At 47.5% G+C, this 27,290-nt stretch overlaps 1 protein-coding gene across 1 annotated transcript; it reads right to left on the minus strand.

Annotated features, from left to right (window-relative positions):
• On the minus strand, positions 1–26,983 carry PLEKHO2 (pleckstrin homology domain containing O2). Its single transcript, XM_066328240.1, has 6 exons — positions 26,769–26,983; positions 22,186–22,338; positions 15,757–15,873; positions 8,765–8,869; positions 6,765–6,863; positions 1–4,485 (listed from the first exon to the last, which is right to left on the minus strand). The coding sequence occupies exons 1-6, from the start codon at positions 26,775–26,777 to the stop codon at positions 3,253–3,255; spliced, it is 1,716 nt and encodes a 571-aa protein (XP_066184337.1). The 5' UTR covers positions 26,778–26,983; the 3' UTR covers positions 1–3,252.
• Positions 26,984–27,290: the final 307 nt, after the last annotated feature.

The raw sequence follows: 27,290 nt of genomic DNA on the forward strand, positions 1-27,290 counted from the left end.
TTTTTAAAAGGAGGTTTTATTGCCAAATCTCAAAGCTCTTTACAAGCAGGAGACAAAAGTGCTGCCTTTCCACGGGCTGCAGCAGCTGCTATTCAGACCGTCATCCACACTTGCTCACTTGCAAACTCACTTCCTTCCTGTCACAGACATGTAAACTGGTGGCACAGCCCAAAACACAGACTCACACTCCAGCACTCCAAGCCCAGAGGGTTTTCAGGCACAGAACTCCCAAGCCTTAGTGCAGCCAGGAATTAAATGCAAGTTTAAATGCATATTTAAAGGAAGATTAAAAAAAAAAAGTGCATGGTGGCAGGATGTACACTGAAGATGGGAGTTGCCATAGAAGGCTGGATGTTTTAGAATGAAATTGCTAAACCTATTAGAAAAAATAGTTAAACCCAAGAGTCTCTAACATAGCATTTGCAGCAGTAAAATTACTGGGTGATACAGAGATTCCACTTAAGTTATACCTATTTACAGGACATAATAAAAATCTAGTAAGATCTGTTAGTACGGCACATACAGTCATTAGCTGTAGGTTGTAAAATTATTTAATTTGCCCACTTCCTAACAGGTAGAGGGTATTTATCTGTTAGGATTCCTACTGATGGCTATTCAGTAAAATGTCAGACATTTATTCATTAGAATATTGAGTATAATATAAAAATATACAGTAAAATATAAGCACATCCTGTAGGTTTGGCTGTAATAGAGAGGGATGTCTGGGTATTTTCACCAGCGTTTTGCCAGACTAGTATCCACAGAACACACTGCCACAAGGAAACAATGGGGAGAGCAAAAGCATTTGTGTATAAATTAGAAGACTGAACAACCGCATAAGCTGTTGTCATTCTCCTAAATTTCAGTTCCAGGCTTTGATTTGCCTGTCCTGAAGTTGAGGATTGGCTTCAGTTTTGGGATATGAACCTGTACCCAGAGTTTGCCCTGGTTTGTGTATACTCCTGTTAGTGTGAACTGGGTTTTCCCCCGTCTACCTATTGTTATAGAAGTGCATCTTGCAAAAGCCTGCCTGCTCTCTGGAGCTGATGTTCCTTGACTTCCAGTGCACACCAGGTTCTGACAGCTCACATTCATACCACACAGTGTTCGGTAAACAAAAGTGCACATGCAGAAAAATACATTTAGATAGCAGATAGGCACTGAATATTGTCTGTGTTCTTAGCCCTTGTCCTAAGTGTGTCTGGAAAGGTGAATATGACCCATAGTTCATATTGAACCCACAGCAGCAAATGGCAGAGGTCCAGAGTTTGCTCCAGGCTGTGTGCCTTGGGGTGGGCTTAGGACATTGGAAACTTCTTGTCCCAAAGCAAAGCTTTTTGGCACCTGAGTCCTGAGTGTTCGACCATGGAAAACTTTGCATGTGACAGAATAACAAGTGAACACAGATCTATGGCTTTCCTGAGAGGGGGACTCATTACCAAAACCAAGGTTAATTTAACCAAAAGAGGCAGAAGCATCAGTTATGGTCACCATCTGTCTTGCTGGCTCCATGTAGTAGAAACCAGGGTATTTGGAAGCCCAAATCCAACCTTTATGTGCTCAGATCTGAAGTACCTATGCCTAGCCTAAGAGGAGACTCAGATGAAACTTTACTGCTGCTGTGGGTGCTGTTTGCAGCCCCCTGCAGACTTGTGGGACCTGGGAAATTAGGAGAAAAAGGAATGGATGAGCTAAGAACAAAGTGCTGGCAAAGGAGAATAAAGAGTTTAGGTAGCATGTCACTCCTCAGAATCAGAGTGGGGAGATTGCCATTTTCCATGTTTCCAGAGCTTGGCTCAAGCAAAGGAGAAGCCCTCTGGGATGTCACACTACTCTCCTCAAGCAACTCTGGAGAATAGAAGAGAGGACCCAGCTCGGGTATGGAGCTATACAGTAGCAGTGCAAAGACACGATTTTGCCACTGCTGTAATCACTGAAGACCACAGGAACTTGTGGCGGACAGGGGAGGCTGTAGGAATTGTGCTGGGGCCTTCTGCCATGCCTTCCTCAGACCCTTCCATAGCAATGCATTTTTATTTTCATATACTTAAGCCATTGGGACCAGCCCCAAAGTTTTGTGTGCAAATGCCTTTCCCTCCATGTGTGTCAATTAGAGAGATCTGGGCCAAACCATGGCTCTCAGGCTGGCCAGGTGACAGCAGGTAAAGACACGTTCAGTGGGAAGGGGGATCTCATCCAGACCCACTGCCTGATGTGCATGCTCCTGTCAGTTACATCCCAAGACAACACTAAGCAAACACACATCCCCAAAACTCCTTTGTGACAGCTCTCCTAGGAAGCTCCTGGGGATCTCCTGGACACAAGTTCTCCAAATGCCTGGCTATTTGTTCCTAACAACGCTGAGGGCATCAGGTCATCAGTGTCATCAGATAGGTATGGTCCTCAATAATAAACATGTTGTCCTGGTAGAAGACACTTTCACAGGACAAGTGTAATCTCTATTTTCAATGAGATTACACTTTTCCCTATCAATAAAAGAGGAACAATCCATACTTGCCTGGCAATGATGCTTTGAGACTTGTGTTCACTCACACAGTGCTTAGCACACCTAAAGCACTGCAGAGCCAGAGTCAAAGTGCCTGCATACAGCTGCTCCACATCGAGGACACTGCTTGGAGTCAGGAATTGGACAGTTTGGTTTGCCTCTGTGTGAGGTCACTTTTTAACTGTGGATGTGGTTTTATGAGTATCTTTGGAGAAGATTAAACTGTTTGTCTTTACATTCCTGGATGTCACTGGGCCAGGTGGTCTGGGAAACCATGCCAGCAAGTGAACAAACACTGACTACATTTATCCTTAAATGATTTAACCGGGAAAACCAGATAGGTGCCAGTGTAATCTGGTATTTGCTTGTCTGTAAATACAGAGAGACAGGGGCTTTTGCTACAACAGCCATTCTACGCCTTTCAAAAAGTCTGGCTTGGTCTGATTGCCAGTAATTTTTAAGGCCTGATCCATTGAAAGGACTTTGGACAGAATCCTTAAGGAGCATTCACATTTTTGAAACTTTTCACTGTCCTGTAACCTTCTGCTGTGCTAAGAGGATTAGAACCAGATTGGTATGTACAACATGAAGAAAGAAAGATGCTATAACTGAAAGCTCAGTTCTGTCCCAGAAACATGATGGGTGCACAGCAAAACACCATCTTTAAACACTGGCCTAGCAATGGTACAAATCATAAATGCAAATGTTTAGCTTTGATTTTGGGAAAGAAGTCTCTGCAGAGTGTGTCAGGGAGCACTTCTCCTATATAGAGTCACTAGATCCTTTTGCTTTTCTCTCTGTTTCTGTGCTCCTTCTTTTTTCAGTTCTCCAAGACCTTTAATTTCTTGCAAAACTTGTGAAGCTTGCCGAAGCTGTTCTACTGCCTCATTGAGCAACGTCTCTGCCATCACTGGGGGTCCATTCCCCTCCTGGGCCTGTTCCAACCCTTCACGTAAAACCTTCTGCAGAAGCTTTTCTGTTTTTTCCCTTTCATTAGCAACTTTCTCCTCCATTTTAGCTAAGCACTGACGAGAATCCTTTGGGGAACCTTGGCCTGGAAGTGCTCTCTGTTTATTTTTGGAATCAGAGAGCAAGTCTCCCAGAGAAGAACAGCGAAGTTTGAGACCTGAGGTGTTTTCTGTAGAATCTTTCTTCTCAATAGTTGCTTTTACACTCTCATGGTCTGTTTCTGTAGCTAAGGAAGTCTCTGTCTCTTCTGCTGAAGTTTGCTGTTCCTTCTCGGTCCTCCCATTTCCTTCTTCTGTTTCAGTTGTCAGGGATGTGAACTCTGCCACCTCGCTGGCTGTGATCCCGTTCACTGGGGGCTTGGAGCTGCCAGACTCCTGCTCTTCCCAGCCCCCAGCTTCCAGGTCACCGTGGCTGGAGTTCACTGTGGCAAGCATTTTCTCTGGCAAAACCTTAGCAGGAACAGGAGGCTTTGAAACATCTGCAGCAGCAATCTCATCCAGGTTGTCTTTGCTATCATCTCCTGACGATTCCAAGTCTTCTGTCTTTATAGGTTCAATGGTTGGTTGGTCCCAAGCTACTTTCAGCTTGTCTGGCACACTCTTAGGAAGTGGAATTGGAGCTTTTGATGTAACTCTGTTGCTGACCTCAATGAGGTTCTCCTTGTTCTCCTCACTTGGTGCTTGGGATTCTTCCATGTTCTCCTCTGGACTTACAGAGTCTTCTTCCTTAGCATTTACACTGTCCTTTGATGTGATGCCTTCCTTAAGCTTCTTATCTGGAGGCAGTGGAGGAGATAGCGGTTTTTTATGCTCCTGGTCAGGAACATTATTCTCTGCCTCTTGGTTTTCTTTTGTGCCAGTGGGTTTTGTAGGTGGCATAGGGGGCTTTGGAGTTTCTTTTTGAGGTGGTTCATTGTCACTTTCACTGATAGTGGAATGAAAGGTTGGTGGTCCATTGTCTACTACATCCAGATCTAGTCTCAGGATACCATCTGATGTACACTTGGCAGCCTGAAAAACATGAGAGGAAGTTTTCAATATCTATCATTCTGTGTTTCATCCTTAAACTTCAAGTTAAAGTGCAAAACCCTCACAAACAGCATGGCAAGCAAGGGATTGCTGCTTCAAGCTGAGAGTTGAGGCTGTTCAGCCAGGAGAAGAGAAGGCTTCAGGGAGACCTTAAAGCCCCTTCCAGTGTCTAAAGGGGGCTTCCAAGAGAGCTGGAGAGGGATTTTTCACAAGGCCGTGGAGTGATAGAACAAGGGGGAATGGCCTTAGGTTGAAAGGCTGAAGGTTTAGATCAGATATTCAGAAGAAATTCTTCACTCTAAGGTTGGCTAGGCCCTGGCACAGGTTACCCAGAGAACCTGTGCACTCTCCATCCCTGGAGTGTTCAAGGTCAGGCTGGAAGGGGCTCTGAGTAACCTGCTCTAGTGAAAGGTTCTTTGCCTTTGCAGATGACTTTTAAGGTCCCTTCCAAACCCAAAGTAGCCCTTGACTCTAAGAAAAGCACACAACTTATTTTACTACTTCCTTTGAAAAGAATGTCTTAAAGCCTGTTCCACAATAACCTAATGTCTTGGTTTTCCTGTGGGCACTAGTGTTAAGCTCTGCCATTTTATTCTTTGTCCTGTGGTAGTGGGATCCCTCTACCCCCTTCCTTTACAATGTGCATCCCCAAAGGCTCACTTTTCTGCTTTTGAGCTTGTCATAAACAAAGTTGATCTTTAGATTGCTTGGCCAGGGATTGTAATCTTGCTGCCTTTTGCCTGCTTGCTCTAACTTGATGTCATCCCAACCTGACCAGGGCCAAGCCTCAGCTGGTTAAACCTCCTTCAGACCACAGACTGTGTGCAAATCTCACTAGTAGGGAGGTTTTCCTAAAAAGGATGGGCTTAACAAAGACATTGCAGTGTGTAAGCTCAGAGCACCACAGGGAGAACTGTGGTGACAGTTCCTGTGTGAGGGAACCCGAAACCACACGAAGGCATAGCTGCAGCCAGGGCCATATAGTGCAGAGCATTTAGTTAAAGCCTCTCTTTGCCTTTCTAGCCCATCAGAGAGACAGAGGCAAGCTGTATCCTGGCAACTTGGCCCTAACCCATCCTCACCTGGCCTGCTTTTAACATTGAAAATCCATGTTCATGCCACTTCCTTCATGAATCTGCAGCCAGCAGCCATGATACACATCTTTCTGCAGGCTCTATCCCCTCATTCATACTGCTAAATTTGTAAGCCAGTTTCCCCTGATTTTGGCTGAGGGTGAGAAGTCTTAGAGGTATTAACCTCGGAGGTATCTTGTGAAAATAGTGATCTGAGCAGGGAAGAGAGATGTTTTTAGTGCCTAGGGAAGGGCTCCCCACCTTACTGAACCCATATTAGGCAACAGAATCCACACTTCATTGTTGCTGTGACTTTTGTCATGTTTTCTTCTGCGGTTTTCTGGAGGATGGGAATCTATGATTCATTCTCATGAATTTCTCTGGGAGAGACACTCTCCCTCCATTTCTATGCAAAGTAAAAAGTCCCAAGGTATCTCATTTTCTGCACAAGGGTCATCTGAGTGTTGTGCAGGCACATAAGTCAGAGTCTTGGAAGTCTGAAGAAAGAAGGTTTGATTTAAAAACCTTCCTTGCTTGCGATTAATGCTCTGCTTAAATATCAATCTGTCTGTAGAAACTTTTTCATAAATCACAGGAATCAAATATTAGTAAGAACCTCTCCCCTGGAAATGAAATGCAGATTTTTTTTTTTTTTTTAAGTGACAGACCCAGAAAATCAGTTAAAAGTAGACAGGTTAGTCTATAAAACTGCCTAGGAGAATAATGTATTCTGTTTCAGACCTAGGGAAGGGCTTGTAAGCTTGAAAGCTCGTGTGCTTTCTCTGGTTAGCTTAGTAAAAATACATTTTCTCCCTGTGGACCATGCATTTCTTCTACCTTTAGACCACTGTGGCTACAAAATTATCACATCTTTGAAAATAAATATAGGAGCTTTGGTCTCTTCTGATGAAAATGAAACTAATGGCTCAGACCAGATGGTGAAGCAGCTTATGAGTTATGAAAAGCTAAATATATGGTAACGTGCTGCAGCAGATAAAGATCTATGGGAACCTGGAGCTTCATTAGAGGTGCTGGCACAGTCTTCCCTGCAGGAAGTTGTTTCCCTTGTCAGCTTTCTCTGGGCCGTTGATACCTGGAACTTCCCCTGGGGTTTGGTACCTGAAGGGAAGGAGCAGCTTTTGGTGATCCCAGCTGGTGGGATGGCTCACTCCAACAGGGTGCACTTACCTCCTTTAGGTGACTTCTCGTGGGTGGCCGACGTCCGTGGGACACCTTCACCCTGTCCCGAGTCACATGGTCCAAGGAAAGGCTCTCATCTACCTTCACCTTTAACAGGGGGAAGAGGAGGGAAACGAAAAAGGAAAAGGGTCACTAATTTCTCACGATATGTCTGTAAAGTTGTCACTGTCACACATGAAATGTTGAAGCATTTGGAGAATATTTCACCTCTAGTCTTTACCTCAGAGCTCAATTACAGCCCGCCTGCAAAGCCTTGCATGTATGTGATGGATATTTAAGGTCTCAGAGGTTTGCAATGGCTAAACTTGTCTCCACCTAAGAGGCAGGGGAAAAAAGGACACAAGGAGCTTTGTCCTCACTGCACCCTGTGCTTGGACCAGCTCCTGCATGTGGCAGAACACAGCACCAAAACTGCTGTTTCCATCTTAGAGGTGAAAGCTCATTAATAACTGTGACCTGACTGTGAACTGTATCAGCAGCACTTCGTTACAGCCCTTCCCTTCCACAGCCCTAATGACTGCAGGATACTGAGGAGAAGGTGTGAGCAGTGACCTGGATTAATTGCAGCTCCAGCTGAATTAACAAATTTATTTCCTGGAATCAGACAAGAAATCCAATGCCCCACACTCCTAAGGAGGGAGGTCCCAATGCCCTGACAGGTATTTCTCTGTGCTGGCTCTATGACCATCCACCCACCCACACTGTAATGGCCAAGGGCTGGAGTCTGCTCCCCATGGAGGGGCAGCACCAGTGACCAGGGACACTGAAACATCTGTGTGTCCTTGGTACCACAAGTTTGTACAATAGGAAAGCTGGCGAGGGTGAAATAGGGATTTAAAGATAAAAACGGCTGGTATGGCAGAGTGGTTTTTAAAGCTCCTTCAGGGGAGAACAGATAATCCAAGCTAGCTGAGGGCTTGACCCATTGGCCTGTGCCTGGCCTGTGTGGAAATACTTCAAATCTGAGGTTTGATCCTTACTGGAATGAATGAGAATTAGAGGCTGGCTCCCTCTGTAAGGAGGACAACCCCGTATCACAGGGCAGGGAGGTGATCTGAGATCCCACCCTGCTGTGCTGCTGAAGGGTGTGCAGAGTTCACTGCCCACTGTACCCACATGCTTTTGCCCTCTGCTGAAGAAAAGCAAAGCCCAACCTTGCAGAGTTTACACTTCTAGCACTGTATCTACACCAGTTAGCCTTTTCTTCAAAACTTTTACTGATTGCTTTGGTTTCCTTAGCTAAACAGAACTTGCTGATTGCTTTGTCACTTGTTACCCTACTAATTTTTTTTGTGTGTAATTTCCATGATCGTGGTTTTGTTCATTTCCTTTCAGTTACTGAAAGAACTGCAGAAGAGATGCTGCTCCTTTGATTTAGCTCAGGGTTCATTTACAGACTAAGAGGGAGCAGGGCAAGGTTAAACAGGCTCTAGGTTGTGCAATTTTCATCCTCCCCTCTGTGCAGCAGAATGGGAGGAGAATTTGAAAGTGCAGGTGTGCTGGGGCCAGCTGAGAGGCAGGCAGGTTTAGCCAGGGCCATGGTGTAACTTTCCACCAGACTTCTCTCCAGACTGCAGGCAGAATAGCTGGTGGACTGAGTCACTTCAGATTTTTCCAGTCCTGAAGACTGGGCTTTATCCTAACCAAGTACCTCCATTTCCTGGCTGCTTGGTGCTGAAGATCATGGCAGTGTAGGGAAGGTGAGTCCCTCCAGGCTGCATCCCAGCTCTACACAACTCAGCACTGCAGCTGCTTCTCTGCACCAGGCGCTTCAACTGGGAGAGGGGAACTCCCAGAGATCCTCTGATCCCAAGCTCTGAAGGGGAGGAACATGCCCTACCTTGCACACCACCTTTCTTTTTCCTTGGACAACGGCTGACATGCAGGAAGGATGAGGAGAACAGGAGCTCAGGCAAGTTCTAGTTTTAAGTAAAGGAACTATGGATGAGGACACAGAAACAGAGGAGTTTGAAAACTGTTTCTCTTACCTCATCAAATACTTTGTTTTTGCCTCTATTGATCCCTTCATTAAGAGCTTTTATCCACGATTCCTTTTCTTCCAAAGTTGGAGCTTGAAATTTGATATCATGAACCTGCAAGAGCAGAAAGAGACTTTTTGCCTGAGCATTCCTTGTCAAGACCAGAGGTACCTCTGAATTACTTCAGTTTCTATATAACATCCAGTTCTAGCCTGTGTTTAAACTACAGATACCTTTGTGCTTTGGCATAGCTCCCATGAACAGGACTTTGTAATGCTGGACAGCTTTTTGTTGTAGTTTTATTTTGGTAACTACTAAAGTAGTAAAAAAGTAAGTTTCTTTCTTCTACAAAACATTTGGAATGGCTCTTGGAGCATCAGTGAGTGGTACAGCAAATAGTCACACTGCATAGTCAGACTGAAAGTCCAAGTAACACTGGTTGCTTCAGTTGGAGTAAAATCCCTTATCTCCCACTTCCCCCAGAATACAAGGAACGGAAAGGCTGCATGCAGTGGGCTCTGCCTGCTTCCCTGTTCCTGTGGCTCTGCAGAACAGAACTGATACAGGAATGTGCGGCACTGACACTGGCTGCTCTAACCCTGACCCAGCTGGGCACAGACATGATGAGGCATAAAGGCAAAAGAAGTGCAAAAATTCATCGTATCTTTTTCTGTTTGCAAATGGAATCCTGCAGCAGTGAATGCTGCAGACAGGCAATCTTTGGGGTCTGAAGAGCTGCCCCAAGAAGAAGGGAAGAGCTGGCCACATAAGAGGGAACTGGGAAGAAGTATGGGTCACAGGATGGGTGGGTGATGGGTGGATGGGTGATTGTACGGCCTGTCCTCCAGCCAGCCAGCTCTTCCCTTCCTCCAGGACAGCCCCATGGCTTTGCTCAGTGTTTCTAATCACTTCTTGCCCACAGCAGGGACAATAGGCAGGGTGTTAATTCATTGCTGTTTTCTCTGAGCACCTCACCAGTATTATGTAGCTTTGCCACAGAGTACACCTCAGGTGAGAGAAATATCATCTTCACTTTATGGGTGGCTCCATGGCAGACCAGCGGGGATCCAAACAGCTCCATGTGGTGCCCTAATCCACACTGCACAGGAATACTCCTGTGCTAAAGGACATCAGCAACATTGCAAAATGAAGCACTTAAAAGTTAGACACTCCCAGTGTTTCCAGGCTGGAGGGATGTCAGCCTGCTGTGTGTGTTCCTCCGAGCACCATCCCTAACAACAGGGTGGCACTTCTTACTGAGTTATTCCATCATGTGTTTTATCCTCTTGGGTCAATATGTCTTATTGATTTCACTCTGCTCCAGCCCTGCCCTGAAAACATAATTACTGATTCCCCTGACAGTCTTTTTTCTTTCCTGCTTATCACTACAATATCTAGGGGGCTTCACAAATTCCTTTTCAGAGCAACTGAAATTACCCACCTCTTACAGGTGGAGAAGTGATCTACAGAGAGGCTTGCTCAAAACACAGCCTCTGGGGACAGCTTTTTGGGGGTATTTAATATCCTGTAAGTACTCTGCATTTTCCCATTGCCTTCAAGAGCCTCAGCCTTTTTGTAAATGAGGCCCTACATTCCAAAATCACAGCACTGTCTATATTAAACAGGGACTATATTAAAAGAGGGGGACAAAGCTAATGGTGACTGACAGTCAAGTGCTCTTAGCAGCTCCCTGTTCATGGCACAACAAAGCAGCAACTGTTCTGGGTCTCAGCAACTTCTGAAGGGACCATCAGAAATTCTGCAGAACTAAAGCCTGATCTCCTTACACCCACTCTTGCTGCTAGAAACCAACTGTTCTTCCTTTCTGTATTTATTTCTCGTGTCAATGCCATGGATTTACATCACAGCTGCCAAGTGCCAGACACTCACAACCACTATGGCAAGCAGGGAGTTAAGGAGTAATTTGGGGAAAGAGTCTTTATTCGATTAGTTTGCATGTAAGGTGACAGGACCACTGCCTTCCTGAGAGCTCAGAGGGGAGGTGAGGGCCTGACCCACAGCCCTCTGGAAAAAGAGCCCTTTGTCTGGGATGCTGAAGGGCCACTCTAACCAGGGAATGTAAGGGAAGGCAAGGCTCCAAAACAGAGCGACGGCCAGATTTTGTTTTAGTCCGAGCTGGCCTGGTTTTGCGTGTGCTTAAAAACTTTTTTTTTTTTTGTTTGGAAATGATTTTGCCCCAAAGCCTTGTGATTATAAAAGCTTATGAGAAAGCTCTACTTGTGAGCAGCTGAGCTGCTGCACTGCCTGGCAAAGACCTGGCAGCCTGCACCAGGGTTTAGAAATCTCCGTACATGTTGTCCAGGGGAAGGATTCCTGCCTCACTTCAAGCTTCCTCTTCCAATGCCACTTTCTGTGCCTCATTCCAAATAAAGCCTCCCAGACTCTGACTAAGCACTGGTGTCAGCAACTCTGTGGCAGAGCAGAGTGAAGCTCAGGGGGGTGGTTCCTCGTTAATGAGAAGCTGAGATGTCCCTCTGGCATGCAACCCTTTGCCATCAAGTACAGATCCAGTGGATGGTGAGAGAAAGGGACTCATGGTGGCAGCAGAAGGGAGATGGGTGAGGGAGGATGAGCAGCACAGCAAGACCCAATGGGCCGTGTGGGCAGTGCCAGCCTCATGTTGCTGCAGCCCTGCTCCCTGCTTGCACAGCTCCCTGGAGCTGTGACACAGAGGGGCAGGTTCCCCCCAGTGCCCAGGTATCTTAGAAATGTTTTCTCTCCCTTTTGTAACACACACCCACCCACAGACACCAAGGCAGAGTCAGGCTGCTGGGGCTCTGAGGTTCATGCTCAGGCTGCTGCCAGCCACAGCTTCTTTGCTGCCTTGCAGCCCTGGTCTGTCCGCATCCATCTGTGTCTCCTGTCCTCGGCCAAGGCACTGAGGAGAGGAAGCTCACCCAAACCGGGATAAGAGCTCTCTATAAAGCAGGAAGCAGCAGAGGAGAGGCAGGAAGAAGCTGGTCTCAGTTCTGCCTGTCACTGGGACTCTGCACAGTACTCTGAGACTCCCAGGCTATCAACAAACAAGAAACAAGTGAATTTCTCTTGTCTGTACCTCTACTCATTTGAATATTTACAGGTACCAACAGGTGCATCTATAGATAGGTATTTTCTACAAAACACTAAACAGGGTCTGCTCTCCAGCAGGAATTTAAGGCAGAGTCAGTGACACCAATATGAAAGGGCAGCAGGCAGGGTAACACATTTGCACTCCTTCTTGCTAAGCCAGCTGAGACTGAGTCATGCCATAAACAACAGGCTGGTGTGCCAGGAAAAGCTGTCGTGGCCAAACCTAGTGACCATTGTAAGCCATGAATGCAGGCTACGCAATTTACTGACAGTTACTCAGAGCACGGCACAGGCAGTCAGCTCCTGCTGAATCACTGCCGAGATGTCAGGCAACAAGAGCTCCCACAAGGATCACTGTCCGTGACGGCAGCGGGCACTGGCTCCCTCATTGCTCCTTGTCCTCCCTGAGACATCAGTCTTCTCCAGCACTGACAGTCTGATGGCAATGCTGAGCCTGCTTTCCAGGAAAGAGAAGTGTTCCTGGGGTCAGTCTGTTGTACCTGTGCTAAGTGATTTAACAGGGAAGTTCTGGAGAGCTGTGTAGCTGCAATTTAAGACTGTTTTCAACACTTTGCTGAGCAATTCTGCAGATCTGCTGCAGAGGTAGTGACACAAACCTGTGCTTGGTCCTTATCTGTTTCAGTGCAAAGCCTGGTGGAGCTGGGCTAAACTGGACTGTGAATTGCCAGTGAACAGCTGCAGGGGACGTGTTCCCTTCTGCTGACTTTCAGTACAGGGTGGTCACCTCCAGCAGAAGCTGGAGCAGAGCTGGATCAGTAACATCTTCAACTAGCATGAGTGCAGCAAAGTCTATCTGCCAGATGGGAAGTAATTTCCTTCCTTCTTCCACATGACTTTTTCAGGTTATATCATGAAGGGGAAAGGAGAAGACAAGGGACTCCCTAACTATGACAGAGAGGTTGGAACTAAGTGATCTTCAATATCCCTTTCAACCCAAACCATTCCATGTTCCTATGTGATGACTGTCAGAGGATTCTGTGGTTTTCCGTAGCTGAACCAAGAGCTACATCATCCCTGGGAATAATGCAGCATCTCTGCCAGACTGGCAGACCCCAGGAGCAGACTCCCCTAAGCCTCACTGCATTCTGCTGCAGCTTCCAGACTGGGCCCCTGGTGAAGGCAGTTCCAGGTACCTCAAAATTTGATGGAGAAAAAAAAAAAGCAATGGAAGTTTCCATCCCTGACCACACGTGCGAGGATGCATGGGGAGCTGCAGGACTTCCTGGTGGACTCTTTCCTTACTACTACTCTTTTCCCAATATTAATTTTTCCCTGCAGCTGAAGTTTTTCAGATCCACTGAACACCAGACTTATGCCAATCTCGGTAATTTTCACAGTTTCCACCAAGCAACATTTACACTGCTTTTTTGCATTGTGAATAGTACATTCACAATGTCTCCAAGCCAAGGCTGCTGCCCTTTCTTAGAAGCCCAACTCTCTGCATCCAAAAGTTTTCATTTAATTGCTGTGGATGGAATGAAGCATTTGAGATTTCTAAGCAGAACGGGGCTTTTGCACACTGCCAGCTTCCTTCACTGAAGAATTGAAGCTCTGGGAGCAGTGCTTTCTTTCAGTTCCATACCAGTGCAGGCGTGTGACATGCTCATATTGTCACAGCTTAACAAAAATGTCATCCTTGTGAACAGGCCAAGCAGAATCTGGGGTACATTCATCAATGACCAGTGTTTAGGCAAGACAACTTATTTATTCAGGTGCAACTTCAGCTGTAGAGTAGTTTTAACTGACTGATTCAATCTCTGCTCAAAAACATCCCATCCAAGATTTAAACTGGGATTCTCCTACAATTAAACTGGGCTCCCTGTATTCAGGATTTGTGCACTGAAACAAAAAATGGCCTTTCCTAGCTTATTCCTAAATCCCTTGAACTCATTCCTCAGCATTATGCTCAGGAGAGAGGGTGAAAAAAAAACCCAAAAAACTAGCAAGATGTGGCAGGATTTGGCAAGCTGGCTCACAAGGTGATTTTAAACTGGGGATGGCAGCAAGCCTCTCAAATGGAAAATGTTTAACTGATATATATCGCCACAGCTGCGATTTCAAAACAGAAGAAGGACAGTTGTGTACGTTTGCCTCCTAATTGAAGCCTGTGCTAACATCTGCCAAAGTATGTTGTGTGTCAACACCCTCACCAGATCCCCAGCCAAAAGAAGGGCGGGAGGGGAGCTACAAACAGGGAACTTTTCATTTATAAAAGCCCTTCCTTTCACCAAAAGAGCCTTATGAAAAGTAGCCTCTATCTAGGTCTCTATTGAATCAGTGGCATGAAAAACAGGGTAGCTGAAAACTTGCCAGCATGCCAAAAAGATGAAGTTACCCTTCTGGGCACAGTTTGGGCATATTTTTCTCATAGCAAGAAATGAAAGGTTTAGGAACAGGTCTCATGCCCTGTATTGATTCATGGAGCAGCGCAGAGACACATGCATCTATTACACAATTCTCTCTCAGTAACATACTAGCAGATAATACCTTTTCCTCCTGTGCTGCCCATCCCTGAGCACACACACAGTACTATTTGCCTCCTTGGGAATAGGTGTACACTTAGAATCACAGAATCCTAGAATCATTTGGGTTGGAAGAGACCTCAAAAAACATCTAGTTCCACTCCTCCTGCCATGGGCAGCAACATCTTCCACCATCCCAGGTTGCTCCAAGCCCCGTCCAGCCTGGCCTTGGACACTTCCAGGGATGGGGCAGCCACAGCTTCTCTGGGCACCCCGTGCCAGGGCCTCACCATCCTTGCAGAGAAGAATTCCTTCCTAATTTGTTCTGGGCTCCAACACTCTGCTGGAACTCACTAGGCCAGGATTTGGAGCAGGAAAGTCCTTGTTTTGTTGTCCTGAATGAAGTTTAGCACAATAATGCTCTGAACTCAGCTGGGGTCTTATTATATGAGTAAACACTAAGTGACTGGAGTGAAAGAATAAGCAACAGTGACAACAAGGACTAAACAATCTCCATTTATTTAAACAAAATGGAGATGGGGGAATGCAGCAAGTTGGTATTTTTGCCTGTTCTTGTTCTTATGGAAATGAATGTGTTTTGTCCCACACAACTTCACAGATTTGCATGGGGAAATTTAGTAAGAACTCTGAGGCCAAAAAAAATCATATTGAAATTAGAAAGCGAAGTGTGATACCCCAAAGAAACAATGAAGAATTCTAGCCCATAAAGATGCTGAAAGGGATAGCAGGCAAGTAGGAGCTAAGGAGAACATCCAAAGATGTGTAATGATAATAAATATAGACAGGACGTAAAGCAGGATGTCCTTGCATACACCCAGTGCTCAGATGGATGTATAGTCTCTTTGCAATGCCAGCCTGGTTTTTAGCTTCTGGATCTAACCAGATGCTGTGCAGGAAGCTACAGATGTAGGATTTCATGAATTCTGCAAAATAAATCTTTTCTCCTAGGAATTGTTTGGCTGCAAGTAACTTTGCAGTGGAGTTTCTCAGATCAATGGTTCTGACTCCAGGAACTGTCTCAGTACATGGATTGGAATTATTGATTTCATTGGAACTTGGGCAAAGCTGCAGCATCTACAGGTGCTCAGAGGACATGGAGGAACCATAGGGAATGATCATTCTCCACTTCTTAGGGAAGTATCGCAAGAAAGAAAATGCTAAGGCAGGAAAAAAAATCAAGAGGAAAAAAGTTGAGCCTCAGGAAGACCCTTTCCCCACAACAAGATATAAATCTACATCACAGTGGCTTTCCTTCTTACACACTGCAGACCCTTCACAGTTACAGGTCATTTCTCCCAGCTGCCAAGGAGCTCAGACTCAGAGCTTTTCATCTGCTCTGGGCACAGCTGGCTGGAACTCACTTTGGAGTTAGCTAAGACTCGAGGGTGATGAGAAAGGCAATCCTACCTTCTTACCCGGGGAGCGGATTAAAATGAAACGATTTTTCCTTTTTAGTAGTGCACGCAACTCCTGGCACTTGTCATAACTCTCCAGTTCCACCGTTTCTATGCACTTCTGCTCATCCTGCAGAGAGGGAATGAAACATTATTATGAATAGGAGGCATTGAAATCAATCATAGACCATCAAATTCTGCATTTCTTCCCTTTGCAACTGTCTAAAAGCTCTTCTGCCTTAAAAATAACCTGCATGAAAACAGAAAGCCCCATAAATCAGGCTGGCATCTCATTAAGAAAACACCCTGGTCTTTAAGCTACAGGCCTAGTGGTCCACAGTGGCTGAGCAAATAACAGGTTGGGGACAGTAACACCAGCTTCTGCCATTGCTGTTGGCCTCATCCAGGGATCTGCAGCCAGAAGTGACACTACCTCCCTCCCACAATGAAAGGAGGAGATGTGGTTCTGCTTTTTTACCGGGAAGATGACACAAGCATCAGGATGGTCCAAGCAGCCCCCTCAGGAAGCCTGAGCCAGAGCAGGGATAAGAGGGGAGCCCTGCTACCACACTGAGCTGGGACAGACTGGTGCTCACATCACAAAGGTCAGCAGGAGCCATGTGTGATGGACACAGTCCTCTTGCAGACACGCTCTGAGCTGTCAAAATGCTTAGGATTGGAAATACAGCCCTGTACAGCCAGCAAAACTGTCTGGGCCAGCATCTCAGTGGGGAATATTTATCTCTGGAGTATCTCCACTGATGACTGCCGGCCGCAATCTTGGCTCATTTCTCCCAGTAACATAACTAAAATTCCACACGTGGTGCGTGGCTCAGTTCAGCTGCAGAGCACCATCCCTAATAGGAATCGCAGCGTAACACTGGGCAGATAATATTCTTCATGTCTCAGTAGCCCAGCAGAGACCAAAGCTCCCTTTTGCTAAGCACAAATGACCAGTGAGAATCTCAGAACAGTTCTTGCCAGTGAAGTGCTAAAGTCAGCATGGCTCATGAACCTCTCAAGTACCATTCTGAATTAAAATCGCTGGCCATAACCACCCCCAGTTCAGGCTCTGCTCCCAAGGCAGCTCCTTGTGCCCGTATGAGTTTGTATTTAGCAATTCCTGTAGCGGAGAAGGGGTGTGGGATGAGGAAACATGTCGTAGCCAGGAAGCTGCTGCGTGGCTGGAGGCAGGGAATGGAGAGCTCAGAGGGAAGTGGGCTGCGGGGAATTTCCTCCCTTTACCACTTGACATTTAAGTCACTGTGCAGAACTCAGCCTGTGTTTCAGGTCTTTTAACCCTCCTATCTGGGGATGGGGGCCCAGCAGAGCTGATACCAGTACACAGAGCAAATCCTGAGCCACCGAGGGATGTCTGGATCTAATTTAGGTTTATTATTTTAATGACATTACTGTTTATTTCATTTAACACTGAGTAGGTGAATGTGAACTGGGAAAACGCATACTCGGAGGAGGAGATTAATCCTGCCCAAACCTAAAACCCAGCCGATAAAATCCTGCTGACGCTACTGGGCCCTTTGAAGGCTCCTGCTGCAATCCTGGTATCGCAATGTCACTGCAAAAGGACAGGGATGGAAATAATAACCCCTCCGCGGCCAACAAATGACAGAGAAGGGTGAGGTCAGGAATACATGCCTCGGGGATGGGTGATCTCATCCTGGCCTTCGGAGGACGACCGCCCACGTTACAGCCCTGCCGCACGGCCGGTGCAGCTCCCAGCTCCTTCCCTGGGCTCAGGATGCAGAGAGCTCAGCAGCGCTCTGAGCAGAGACCAGCCCTAAGTCTCCTGCCCACTCTCCCTGCTCTTTAGAGCAGCTCTGTGCCCAGCAGAGCCCCTGTCACCCTCCTCCTCCATGCCATCCATCTTGCCTCTAGGACAGGAACTCTTCCTCTGACCCCATGTAAGCCATGCTCCACTTCCTAAAGGCTGTGGAACACCAAGCTGGGAAACAAGGGGACTCGGCAGGATGGAGAGATGTGGGTTTGCTGTGAGATTGCCTCTTGCCTTCCAGCTGCCTGTCTTCTCCCTGGGGAGGCTTTGTGAACTGTGACAGGTTCAGGGAACAAGGGCAGAGAAGATGGGGACATGCAGGATGCTGTCTCTCAACAGACACTTTGACTGTTCATGCTATGGGTCCTTCATCTCAGGGACCTGAACTTCACAAGTGAGTTATCCTCTTCAGGGAAAGCAGGGAAGAAAGCAGCCAGAGAATTATAAAAACTCCATGTATGAGGCAAAGGAAAAGCATCTGAGTTCAGGGAGCACCAGAATGGGGCTTTTGTCTATGTTTTACCCTTGGCAAGCAGCCACCCCCTCTCTGTGAGCCTACCTGGGTCACAAAGAGATCCTTTATGTCTGTCCTGCACCACTAAGATAAAGAATGAAAGACCAAACCCTGACGCAGGTCCCCAGGTCCCTTCAGCCTCCTGGGACCTGAGGGATACACAGCACCATGCAGAGACAAGGTCACTTCCAGAGTCCTGCCCTGACACATGTTCTGGACAAGCTCAATCCTGGTACAGAATCCTTACAGTCATGATTTAATGCAGAAAAACTATTCCATTAACCCCTCATGGAGCAGATCCTGTGACAAACATATCTGTATCTGCTGGCTTGGCCCATAGGAAGAAAGTTACTGAACATCAGGACATACTAATGCATGTGCTTAACCAAAGAATCACACTTGGCAAACAGCTTCCTTAAGGAAAAGTTTATAAAAAGGCAGAGGGAAAAGACTCCTTGAACTTTTTATTTATACGAAGGTGTAATTCCCAGCAAAAACCTTTTCACTGACATACACTCAGGGGCTGAGACCCTCCATTCAGTGTAAAATGTCTAGACCTGAAACAATAATTTATTTCTTTATTTGAGGCTCTCAAAGTGTTTTAACAAATCAGTTTTGGGTATGCCTTGCTATCACTTTACCAGGGGCAAAATGCAGATGTTAAGTGTCCAACTGTTGAATGCCAAGTGGATCCTCTGGTCTCTAGAATCTAGTAGGATTTTTTCCTATCAAATAATACACTCACAAAGAAACCCTAAAACAACAAGAAAACAGCTTTAAGCACTAGCTGCACTGTTTAGGGGGCAAAAAAAAAAAAAAAATCCAAATTCAAGACTGATGCTTTCTAATCCATGAAGTGATGATATTGATCTGTCTAGTTAGCCTACATAGGACTGCCTGGTCTTCAGACACTCTCTGTAGGTTTTTTAATTCTCACAAGAATATGCAGAGACAATAAGACAAGAAACCCCACTAGAAAATAACCTGCTTGGTTCTGTGCAGACCTGCACAGCAGTTTCTTGGGATCCGAGCACCCTGTGTTTGCATCAGTGCCTCCTTTCCTGACATTTGGGTATGTGATACACAAACAACTTGCTGAACTGCATCTTCATTTAGGCGAGGGTACAGATGCAGGGTGCTGTAGATGGAGGCACAGCAGAGAACAAGAAATCCATCTCCCTTCATTCCCCATCCACTGAAAGAAACCTGAAGCCGTGTGGCATGAGTTTCACCCCATCTGCTCCAGGTAACACAATCGGTATTTGCCATTTGCCTTCAGGAGGTGGCTCTGCTTTAAACCAAACCCAAAGCCTGATTAGCAGATGCAACTTGGGGAACACGTTCCCAGGGCAGGCCAGGAGCACACTGTGGAGATTGCTACTGACGATGATACACGGTGTTTGTGTGCTGCTCAGACTGTACTTTTCAGTAACACTGTACAATGTTCTTGTCTGTATCTCGTCTTGGCTGTCCCCTCTGCACTTGTTTTGCACCTAAACCTCAGCTACAAGTGCAGCCAGGCTTATGCAACTGCATCAGCAAGGTGGCCCGCATTGCAAACTGCTAAAGGCAACATTAGCACCTCTTTGTGAAGGACTGGACATGGGAGGGACTGAGAAAAGCACACTGAGTTCAAGGGACTACTCAGTTCCTGGAAATCTGATGGGCCTCAGACCAGCTGAAATGCTCAGCCTCCAAACCTGCCTGCTCGCATGGAAGCTGACCCTCCGTTTAACCCATCTAAGTCTAATTTAGGATACATATGGAGAGATGCCTTTTATTCCTGTTGCCTGAGGTTTTATCTCTCTTTTTTTTTTTTTTTTTTTTTTTTTTTTTTTTTTTTTTTTTTTTTTTTTTTTTTTTTTTTTTTTTTTCCAGCAAGCACTGAACAACCCCATTTGTAAATGTTTCAGCCTGAGGATGGTCCAGAATGCTGTGTCCTTCTCCAGGGTCACACAGAGCAGATATGTGGAGAAGGTCCAGTGGGAAAAATGGCACCTTGAACTCCAGAAATGCAAACCACCATAGCATACTGCACCACAGACTCTGCTTAGACATTGACCCTTCCCATCTCAAAAACTTAGTTCCCCGTTTGTAAGACAGAGACAGCCACACTGCCCTGACTCACATTAAAGGAAGATAAATACAGTAATAAACATGAACTGCCTCAATTCTCTTGCAACAAGACCCCTCCTGAGTGCAGAAAATTGCCATTTCCTTTGGTTTCCCTGTAGTAAGTCTGCACAATCACATGTTATCCTATTGTGCTACTAGATAATTTTGCAGCAATTTCCTCTCCTAAGACATTTGACTTCACTGTAAGCCAGTTTAATAGCCTATAGATATTAACATGATCCCTTATTTACAATAATGGGACCTTGCAGCTACTGTAGCTTACAGATGCAATTTATTACAGGATGTTACCACAATCCGCAGGCTACCAGAAAACATTATGCCTGGTTGTTACAAATGCCATTTTCCTGGTTGAGATAATAAAATAACCCTTTAAATGATTGGGATTTTTCCTTCTTCTGAATGTCTGTGAAAATTAATCTTACTTTAAAAGCCTCCTTTTCCCTTGTGGTAATGAGAGCCTCCATGTATCTTGTTTTTAAAGGCATGCCCTTTAAAAAAAAATCCCTACGTCATGTTTATAGATTTTGAATCTTTGAGTTCCTGAAGCTTCAGCTGGAGTCAACAGGTGTCCAGGGCACTGAGAAATGATCTACACAGAGTCAACAGTTTGGAGGACCAGGCTGCATCCCTCCAGGTAAGAGAATCCCCCCCTTGCTTTTCCTGCCTTCTGAACTGCTCATCACCTGACATTGACTTCTCCTGTCATTATTCTTGCACTCTTCATGACATTTCTCAGCTAAGAACAAATGACACCAGAAAGCCTTGGGATTTGGGAATAGCAGAAGTGTCAAGTGTAAGGGGAGAGGTAGTACCCTTTAACCTAGATTGTTTATAAGAAATCTTCTTTATTAGGCAAGAGTATGTTTTTAAAAAAGAGAACTGAACTCACTGTCAGTCCTGTTGTTCCTGAAACCACAGCAGCAATGCAGCTGCTGAAACATTTCCCCATTCTTCTTCCCTTGACACACTGCACATGAAGCTTTACATGATTTTGCTTTTATATCATCCTGATGCCCACACATGACCCAGATCCTCTTGGGCCAGACACCTCACAGGCACGTGGTCCTTGTGCAGACCAGGACCCCACCCTGCTGCACACAAGCCACCACAGGGCTCAGACCTACCCAGCCCTCTTCTCAAACCTCTCTTGCTTGTAGCTTGTGCTCTGCACTGCAATTTCTAACTTTTTGGGCAATCTCTGCTCTTTCAGAAAGCTGCTTCCAGCCCAGGAACAAGGGTTTGACTCAGGACAAAGCTACCTTTGGATCCTGGCAAGACCAGCCCTGCGCTTTTCATTCTTCTCGCCTGAAACTGCAGGACAGATTTGGCTTGGCTCTTTTTCCTCATTTGTCTGGAAACAGCTCTAAGTGCGGCCATGAACTTAAGGCATGCAGTTTATCTAGGGAAGTCCAGGGACAAGGCTCCCAGGGGTCCTTCACTCAGAACTGGCTCAAGTAAAGGGAAAAGATGAGCCAAATCCAGACTGTCCGTTTTTAAGGAGGACAGCAAGCACTCACAATCTCACTCTGCATCTTTCAGTGGCTAAAAGAAACCTTGAAGAGTCTGGCTGGCAACAATTTGAGCTGCTTGAGGGATGCCAAACAGCTGCAGGGTTGCCTGCCATCCCCTCAAGTGGCAGGTGGGAAGTCAGCCTGCTACAATCACTTTTATCCTTCAAAAGCCAAAACCTCACTGCACATATCCTGCTTCCGCCCAAAGCTTTACTCCGATCACCTTCTCACAGGATGTCCTGCCCCCCATTTTTTATTATTTTGGCAACGGCTCTGTCAAAATATTCAGTGGCTAAAATATTTATAATGTATAATATATTTAAAACGCAGCTGCCGTCTCTTTTACAGAGTTTACCCTTCCTGGAGATATCTGGAGAAGCCCTTTCAAAAGGAATGGGCTGGAGGGAAGAGTAAAAAACACAGGGACATGCATGTGTCCCCAGGGGCCTGCTCCTGCCCCTCATTCAAGGCCATTAGCTGTGACCATACCTCGTCCTCGTAGACCACGAGCTGTGTTTTCCGTAGCTGGATGTAACGATCCTTCCACAGTCCCAGGAGCCCCCCGCTGCTTTTTTTAATCCAGCCATATTTCTCTGCAGTTGGAGCACACTTTGGTTTCTCTGAGACCTCTTCCTTTGTATCCTGCAAGGATAGAAGGCATAAGGAGTTTCCATCATCAGAAAACCAGCCCAGAGAAGATTTTGGCACCCACCAAATGTGGTCCCTCCCCACCATATCATAACAGGAGACTGGCATCTTCTAGAGGAAAATTCAACCAGCTCCCACAGGACTGGGAAGTGGGCACAGACCCCAGCCATCCCTGGAGACACTGTGGGGATGGCAACAAGTCCACCTTGCTCCTCTGCTCCCCCAGGGGCTCTGCTTCCCTCTCTGGGGAGGCACCCCTTGCTCACTTGTGCACCAGATGCAGCTTGAAAAAGAACAGTCTCCTCTCCTCTTTGCTCCTCCAGCTTTCTGATGAATCCCAGCATGATGGATTCTGCTGGCATCAGGAGCAACACTCATATTTAGGCCACTTCTGCAAGCTTCTCTTCTAGGCATCTATCCTTGTTCATCATCCCCAAACCAACTCCCGTGGGCAAATCCATGGCATGAGGGGACAGACCTTCATCACATCCAACTAAAATGTTCCTAGCAGGTTAAAGATGAAAGCTTTCATCCTCTGCAGTGCACTGGAAGAGCCTTTGCAAAGGCAGGATCCCGGTACCCCTCCCTTGGAGCACTCTGCCACTCCCCACACCCCATGGACCCCTCAATAAGCCTCTTTCCCTGGAGCAAGGCAAGGGGAAACCCTTGCTGAGCCAAATCCCCTTACACAATTGCCTCACCAACCTTGTGATTTGTCAGAAGAGGCCAAGTCCAAATCCTCCAACCTCTTCCCAGGGACCCCACTGTCCCCCAGACTCAGCTTTCTCCATGCCCTCACATGTAATAGCAGCAATCCTGCTGCAGAGAACAGGCACACCAAAAGAGTATGTGTGACAAGAGAGCCCCAAACATTCCAAAAAAGCCCTCACTGCACAAACTGGACTGGCTGGAGCTCAGACATCTTGTTTCATAACATGAGAAAATCCCAAGTGCATGGAACAGAGGCAGAGCTGGACACTCCCCAGCCAGGACAGAGCAAGTGTGTATGGACGAGCTTCAAAACTTTGGAGGAGAGCCTTGCTAACGAATGTTTTCATGCTCCAAATTCCCACTGAACACACCCTTGGACAGCAGCTTTCATCAGGGTAAGCTCTTACTCCAAAGTGGGAGCTCGCACCCCATAAAAAGAAGAAAAACAGCTTAAACACCCTGTGCACTCACATTTATTCTGACCTCCACTAAGATCTGGAAGGGGCTGGGCTTTGTCGGTAAGCTTGAGTACAGACTGGGAACAAGAAAATCAAATACACTGTGTTTTACCTAAAAGAAAATTGGGCTGAAACCTTTAACAACCTTGGTGGCTTTTGTAGAAGTTATTTCAGTTGTACTGAGATGCATCTGAAATGGCCACAATACAGGATGACTGAGCATCAAAAAGTTTTCCGGGAAATGGAGGGACTGCGTGGGGGGGTTTTTTAAACCTGACTTTTTAGGTTGCCAGGAAGTTGTATTCAGTTGAGATATGCGACTTCAGCAAACATCAATTCCTGCACAAATACAGACCTGCTGGTTTCCTGATCGAGAACCCTTCTGATGTAATTTTTAGATAATTGGGCATGGACTTTAACCTCCCTCGTAGCACTTGTGCATGGATGTAGCTGCATAAGAGTTTATTCAAGTGAGTGCAGACCAACAACTGCTAAAATGTTTTTACTCTTTAAGGCTTTTTTCTGCTTGGCAGGTGAATTTTTGCTGGGGTTTTTTTTCCCACCTGGCATAAAGGCTGAAGTCACATGGTAAATATGTCTATCCATGCTCTGCTCTGCAGAGCGAAAACTACTCTGGTTTTAAAATAACAGTACTCCCTGTGAAGACACAGAACCTAACATCTACTGCTGAAAAACAACCTGCCCCAGCAGATATGCAGCTCATGTTAGCACCTCTGCACAGTGAAGACAGAGCTGGTTTGAGGTCTGGCTCTCCAGCCTATCAGGGACTGTACCTCAGCTCCTTGGCATTGAAGGGTTGCCTTGGAGTTCCCCAGATCACTCAGGAGCCCTGGCTGGAATCCCTGCCTGAAAGGAGCCATGCATGGGGGAACCTTCCTGCTGTTCCAGCACATGGGAGCATCCACAGAGAGGATCCATGACTCCAAGCCACAGCTGAGTAGCCCAGGAGAGGGAAGGTGCAGTGAGATGGAGAGTGATAACAGCCACAAGTGGGGGGCTCTGCCCCTTGCACTGCACAGGAGTCACCTGAGCCTGAGCCACCCTTCTCCAGTCCCTGCTACAAGGCAGATGTGAGGGGTGAGATCCAGCACTCAGAGGGATGCTGAGCTGCTGGGCTTTGGGTCAGCAGCTTCCCCCTCACATGTACACACCACGTCCCACAAGGGGGGACAGGTGCTGTAATCCCTCACCTGCAGTTTAAGGACACAAAACCCCAGATGATTCAACTGGGAACTTTGATCCTGCAAAAGCAAGAAGAGTCTCAGAGATGGTGCCTGACATTTTTGCAGATTATTTTTATGCCAGCCTTGCCCCAAATTGGAAAGGAGAGGTTGGCCAGGGAAGCGCACTGGCAGCAGGGAATGTGTTCATCCTGTGTTCTCTGCCTGCAATTCCACAATTAAAATGGGAGCATGACATAAAGACATGAGCTGATGTTGTTAACTCAGCCGTATATGAGCATTCTACAAGAAATATTCAGATATCCTTCCTGGGATACTCTTGGGCTGGATTCATTCCTGTGGTAATTCCATGAGAAGAAGCCCCCCGACATCAGCCAAGTGAGCCAGTGGAAAGGAAGGAAGAACCAAGTTATCCTGGTGCTGGTTCATGCCAAAGGCATCCCTCCCAAAAACAATCCATAAGAGTCATTTTTACATTTTATATCATGGCAGCATTAGAAACGAAACATGAGTTCCCCTCCTTCAGCTCGGTTTAGCCTCACATTTTGCAGCTCAGCAGAGAGCCCAAATCAGACAGGATGGCTTTTTATTTAACAATTAGGCAGTTTTTTCTCCCCTCCCCTGCCCTGTATTTTATGGGCCCACAAACCCACATAGTCTTCACGTCTTCCAACAAAACCAACCCCCAAGAGCTGAATCGCAGTGGTGCTTTTAAAGTTACACAGAGCACAGAAGTGCCTTAGCCAGTTACATCAACTTCATTTCAATCAAGCATCTCACTTATCCCACACTCCTTTCTACCAAAGTGCTGATGAACAACTCCCAGGAGACAACCTGCATCCCCACACGTCCACTCTTTTTCTCCCTTTCCACATTATCTCCCAGACCCTGCTGTTAGCACTTCCACTCCTCCCCAGCCTGCTGGAGCAGAACAGTTTGTTTCACTGGAAACCAATTGCTCAGATCCACACGGAACTTGGGGAACTGCCTGTGACACCCCTTCTACAAGCAATCCTTGGAGGATTCGTGTATCACTAAAGAAGAGAAGCCCGTGAGACAGTCAGTCAGTGCCGGGGTAGGTGTGAAGCCCCTTTGGCCGGTGGCCACCAGCTGGAAGCAGTTTCTCTGCTGTGGATTAATTTCATGGATGCCAGCGGATAATAACAACTCTCAGTCACTACCAACTTGGGCTGCTTTGCCGTCTCCCTGCTGTTTTAAAAGAGCTTTCATTCTTGCCACAGAATGTTGGGAGCTGAAATAAGGGAGTGTGAGGGGGGGAGAGACAAGCCACAGCTACAGGGATAGCATGTACCAGACACAGCCTGAAGTCCTCCAGCAGTCTGTCCTACCGGGAGCTTTCTTTGTGCACGAGCAGCAAAACCTCATCCAAGGAAAGGAAGCAGGAATAATTGCGTGGCCAGACGAGGGGAGAAAGCGACCTGTTTAAATTGCTAACAAATTTGTGGCGTCTTAATCAGTCGTCACAGGGACGGATTATTGGGGTGTCTGATCCCATGGACATGAAAACCGTGTGCAGAAGAAGCACCGCTGCCCTTCTCCGAGTTAAACCCGTCCCAAACGGAAAGGAAGAGCAGAAGTGGGGAAGGCTGGAGGTGCGTAGACATGTCCAAGCTGGCGATCTGACCGAGGGCCGGCTCCAGCAGGGCCGGACAACACCCCAGCGGGAGCCACTCGGGGTGGCCCGAGCACGCGTGGAACCAGCCCGGCTCTGCCAGCGCCGGCCGAGCCCGGCAGCCCCTCCCGGCCGGGTCCAACACCCCGAGGGCTCCGGGGATGCGCCGCCGAGGCTCTGTCCGAGCCGCTCCGGGGGCTGCTGGTGATGTGGAACCCCCCACCCCACGGTCTCCTTCGCTGTCCCCCGGGCGCCGCGGGGCCGGGATGTCCCAGCGCCGGCAAACACCAGAAAACACCCCGAAGTGGCCGGTTGCGGTCCCTCTGCCCCGGCAGACGCTTCTCCCTCCCTGTCCCGAGGGTCCCCCCTCCCTGTCCCGGGGTCACCCCCGCTCCCCGTCCCGCTCCCGGCCGGACTCACTTGCTCCATGGCTCCTCGCCGCCCGCTCAGGGGCTCGGCCGCCGCCCCGCTGCCCCGCTGGGCTCCGGGCGGACGGTCATGCCGGGCGGGCCGGGGGCTGCCGGCCCGGGCCCCGCCGCTCTCCCTCCGCAACAACTTCTCGGGGAGCCACAGCCGCCGCGGCAGCAGCAGCACCGCCGGGTTTCCGGCGGCTCCGGCGCTGCCAGCGAGGAGGCGGGGATGCCCCCGCCGCCGGCCCCGGCCCCGCCGCCGCCTGGCCCGGCCCCCCCGCCCGGCCCGGCCCCGGCTCCCCCCGCCGACGTGGGGCTGGAGCCCCCGGGACGGGCTGGGACCGAGCCCAGGGGACGGCGATGAACGGGGTCCCTGCGGTCAGACGGCGGCCAAGGGGTGGGACGTGGACCCTGGGGTGGGCCAGGATAACCGGGGATGACAGGATAGCCGGAGTGAGACATGGAGTTTGGGGTGGGAGAGATCCCCCCGGGGTCGGATAGGGTCACCAGGGATCAGGCAAAACCCCCGTGG

This window comes from Sylvia atricapilla, chromosome 13 (genome assembly GCF_009819655.1).
Source record: "Sylvia atricapilla isolate bSylAtr1 chromosome 13, bSylAtr1.pri, whole genome shotgun sequence".
Taxonomy (NCBI): Eukaryota; Metazoa; Chordata; class Aves; order Passeriformes; family Sylviidae; genus Sylvia; species Sylvia atricapilla.

Coding starts and splice junctions, on each gene's coding strand:
- PLEKHO2 (XM_066328240.1), bottom strand. Junction 15,874..22,185: donor TCGTGGTCTACGAGGACGAG/GTATGGTCACAG, acceptor CCCTCTCTGCAG/GATGAGCAGAAGTGCATAGA. Junction 6,864..8,764: donor AAAACAAAGTATTTGATGAG/GTAAGAGAAACA, acceptor CCCCTGTTAAAG/GTGAAGGTAGATGAGAGCCT.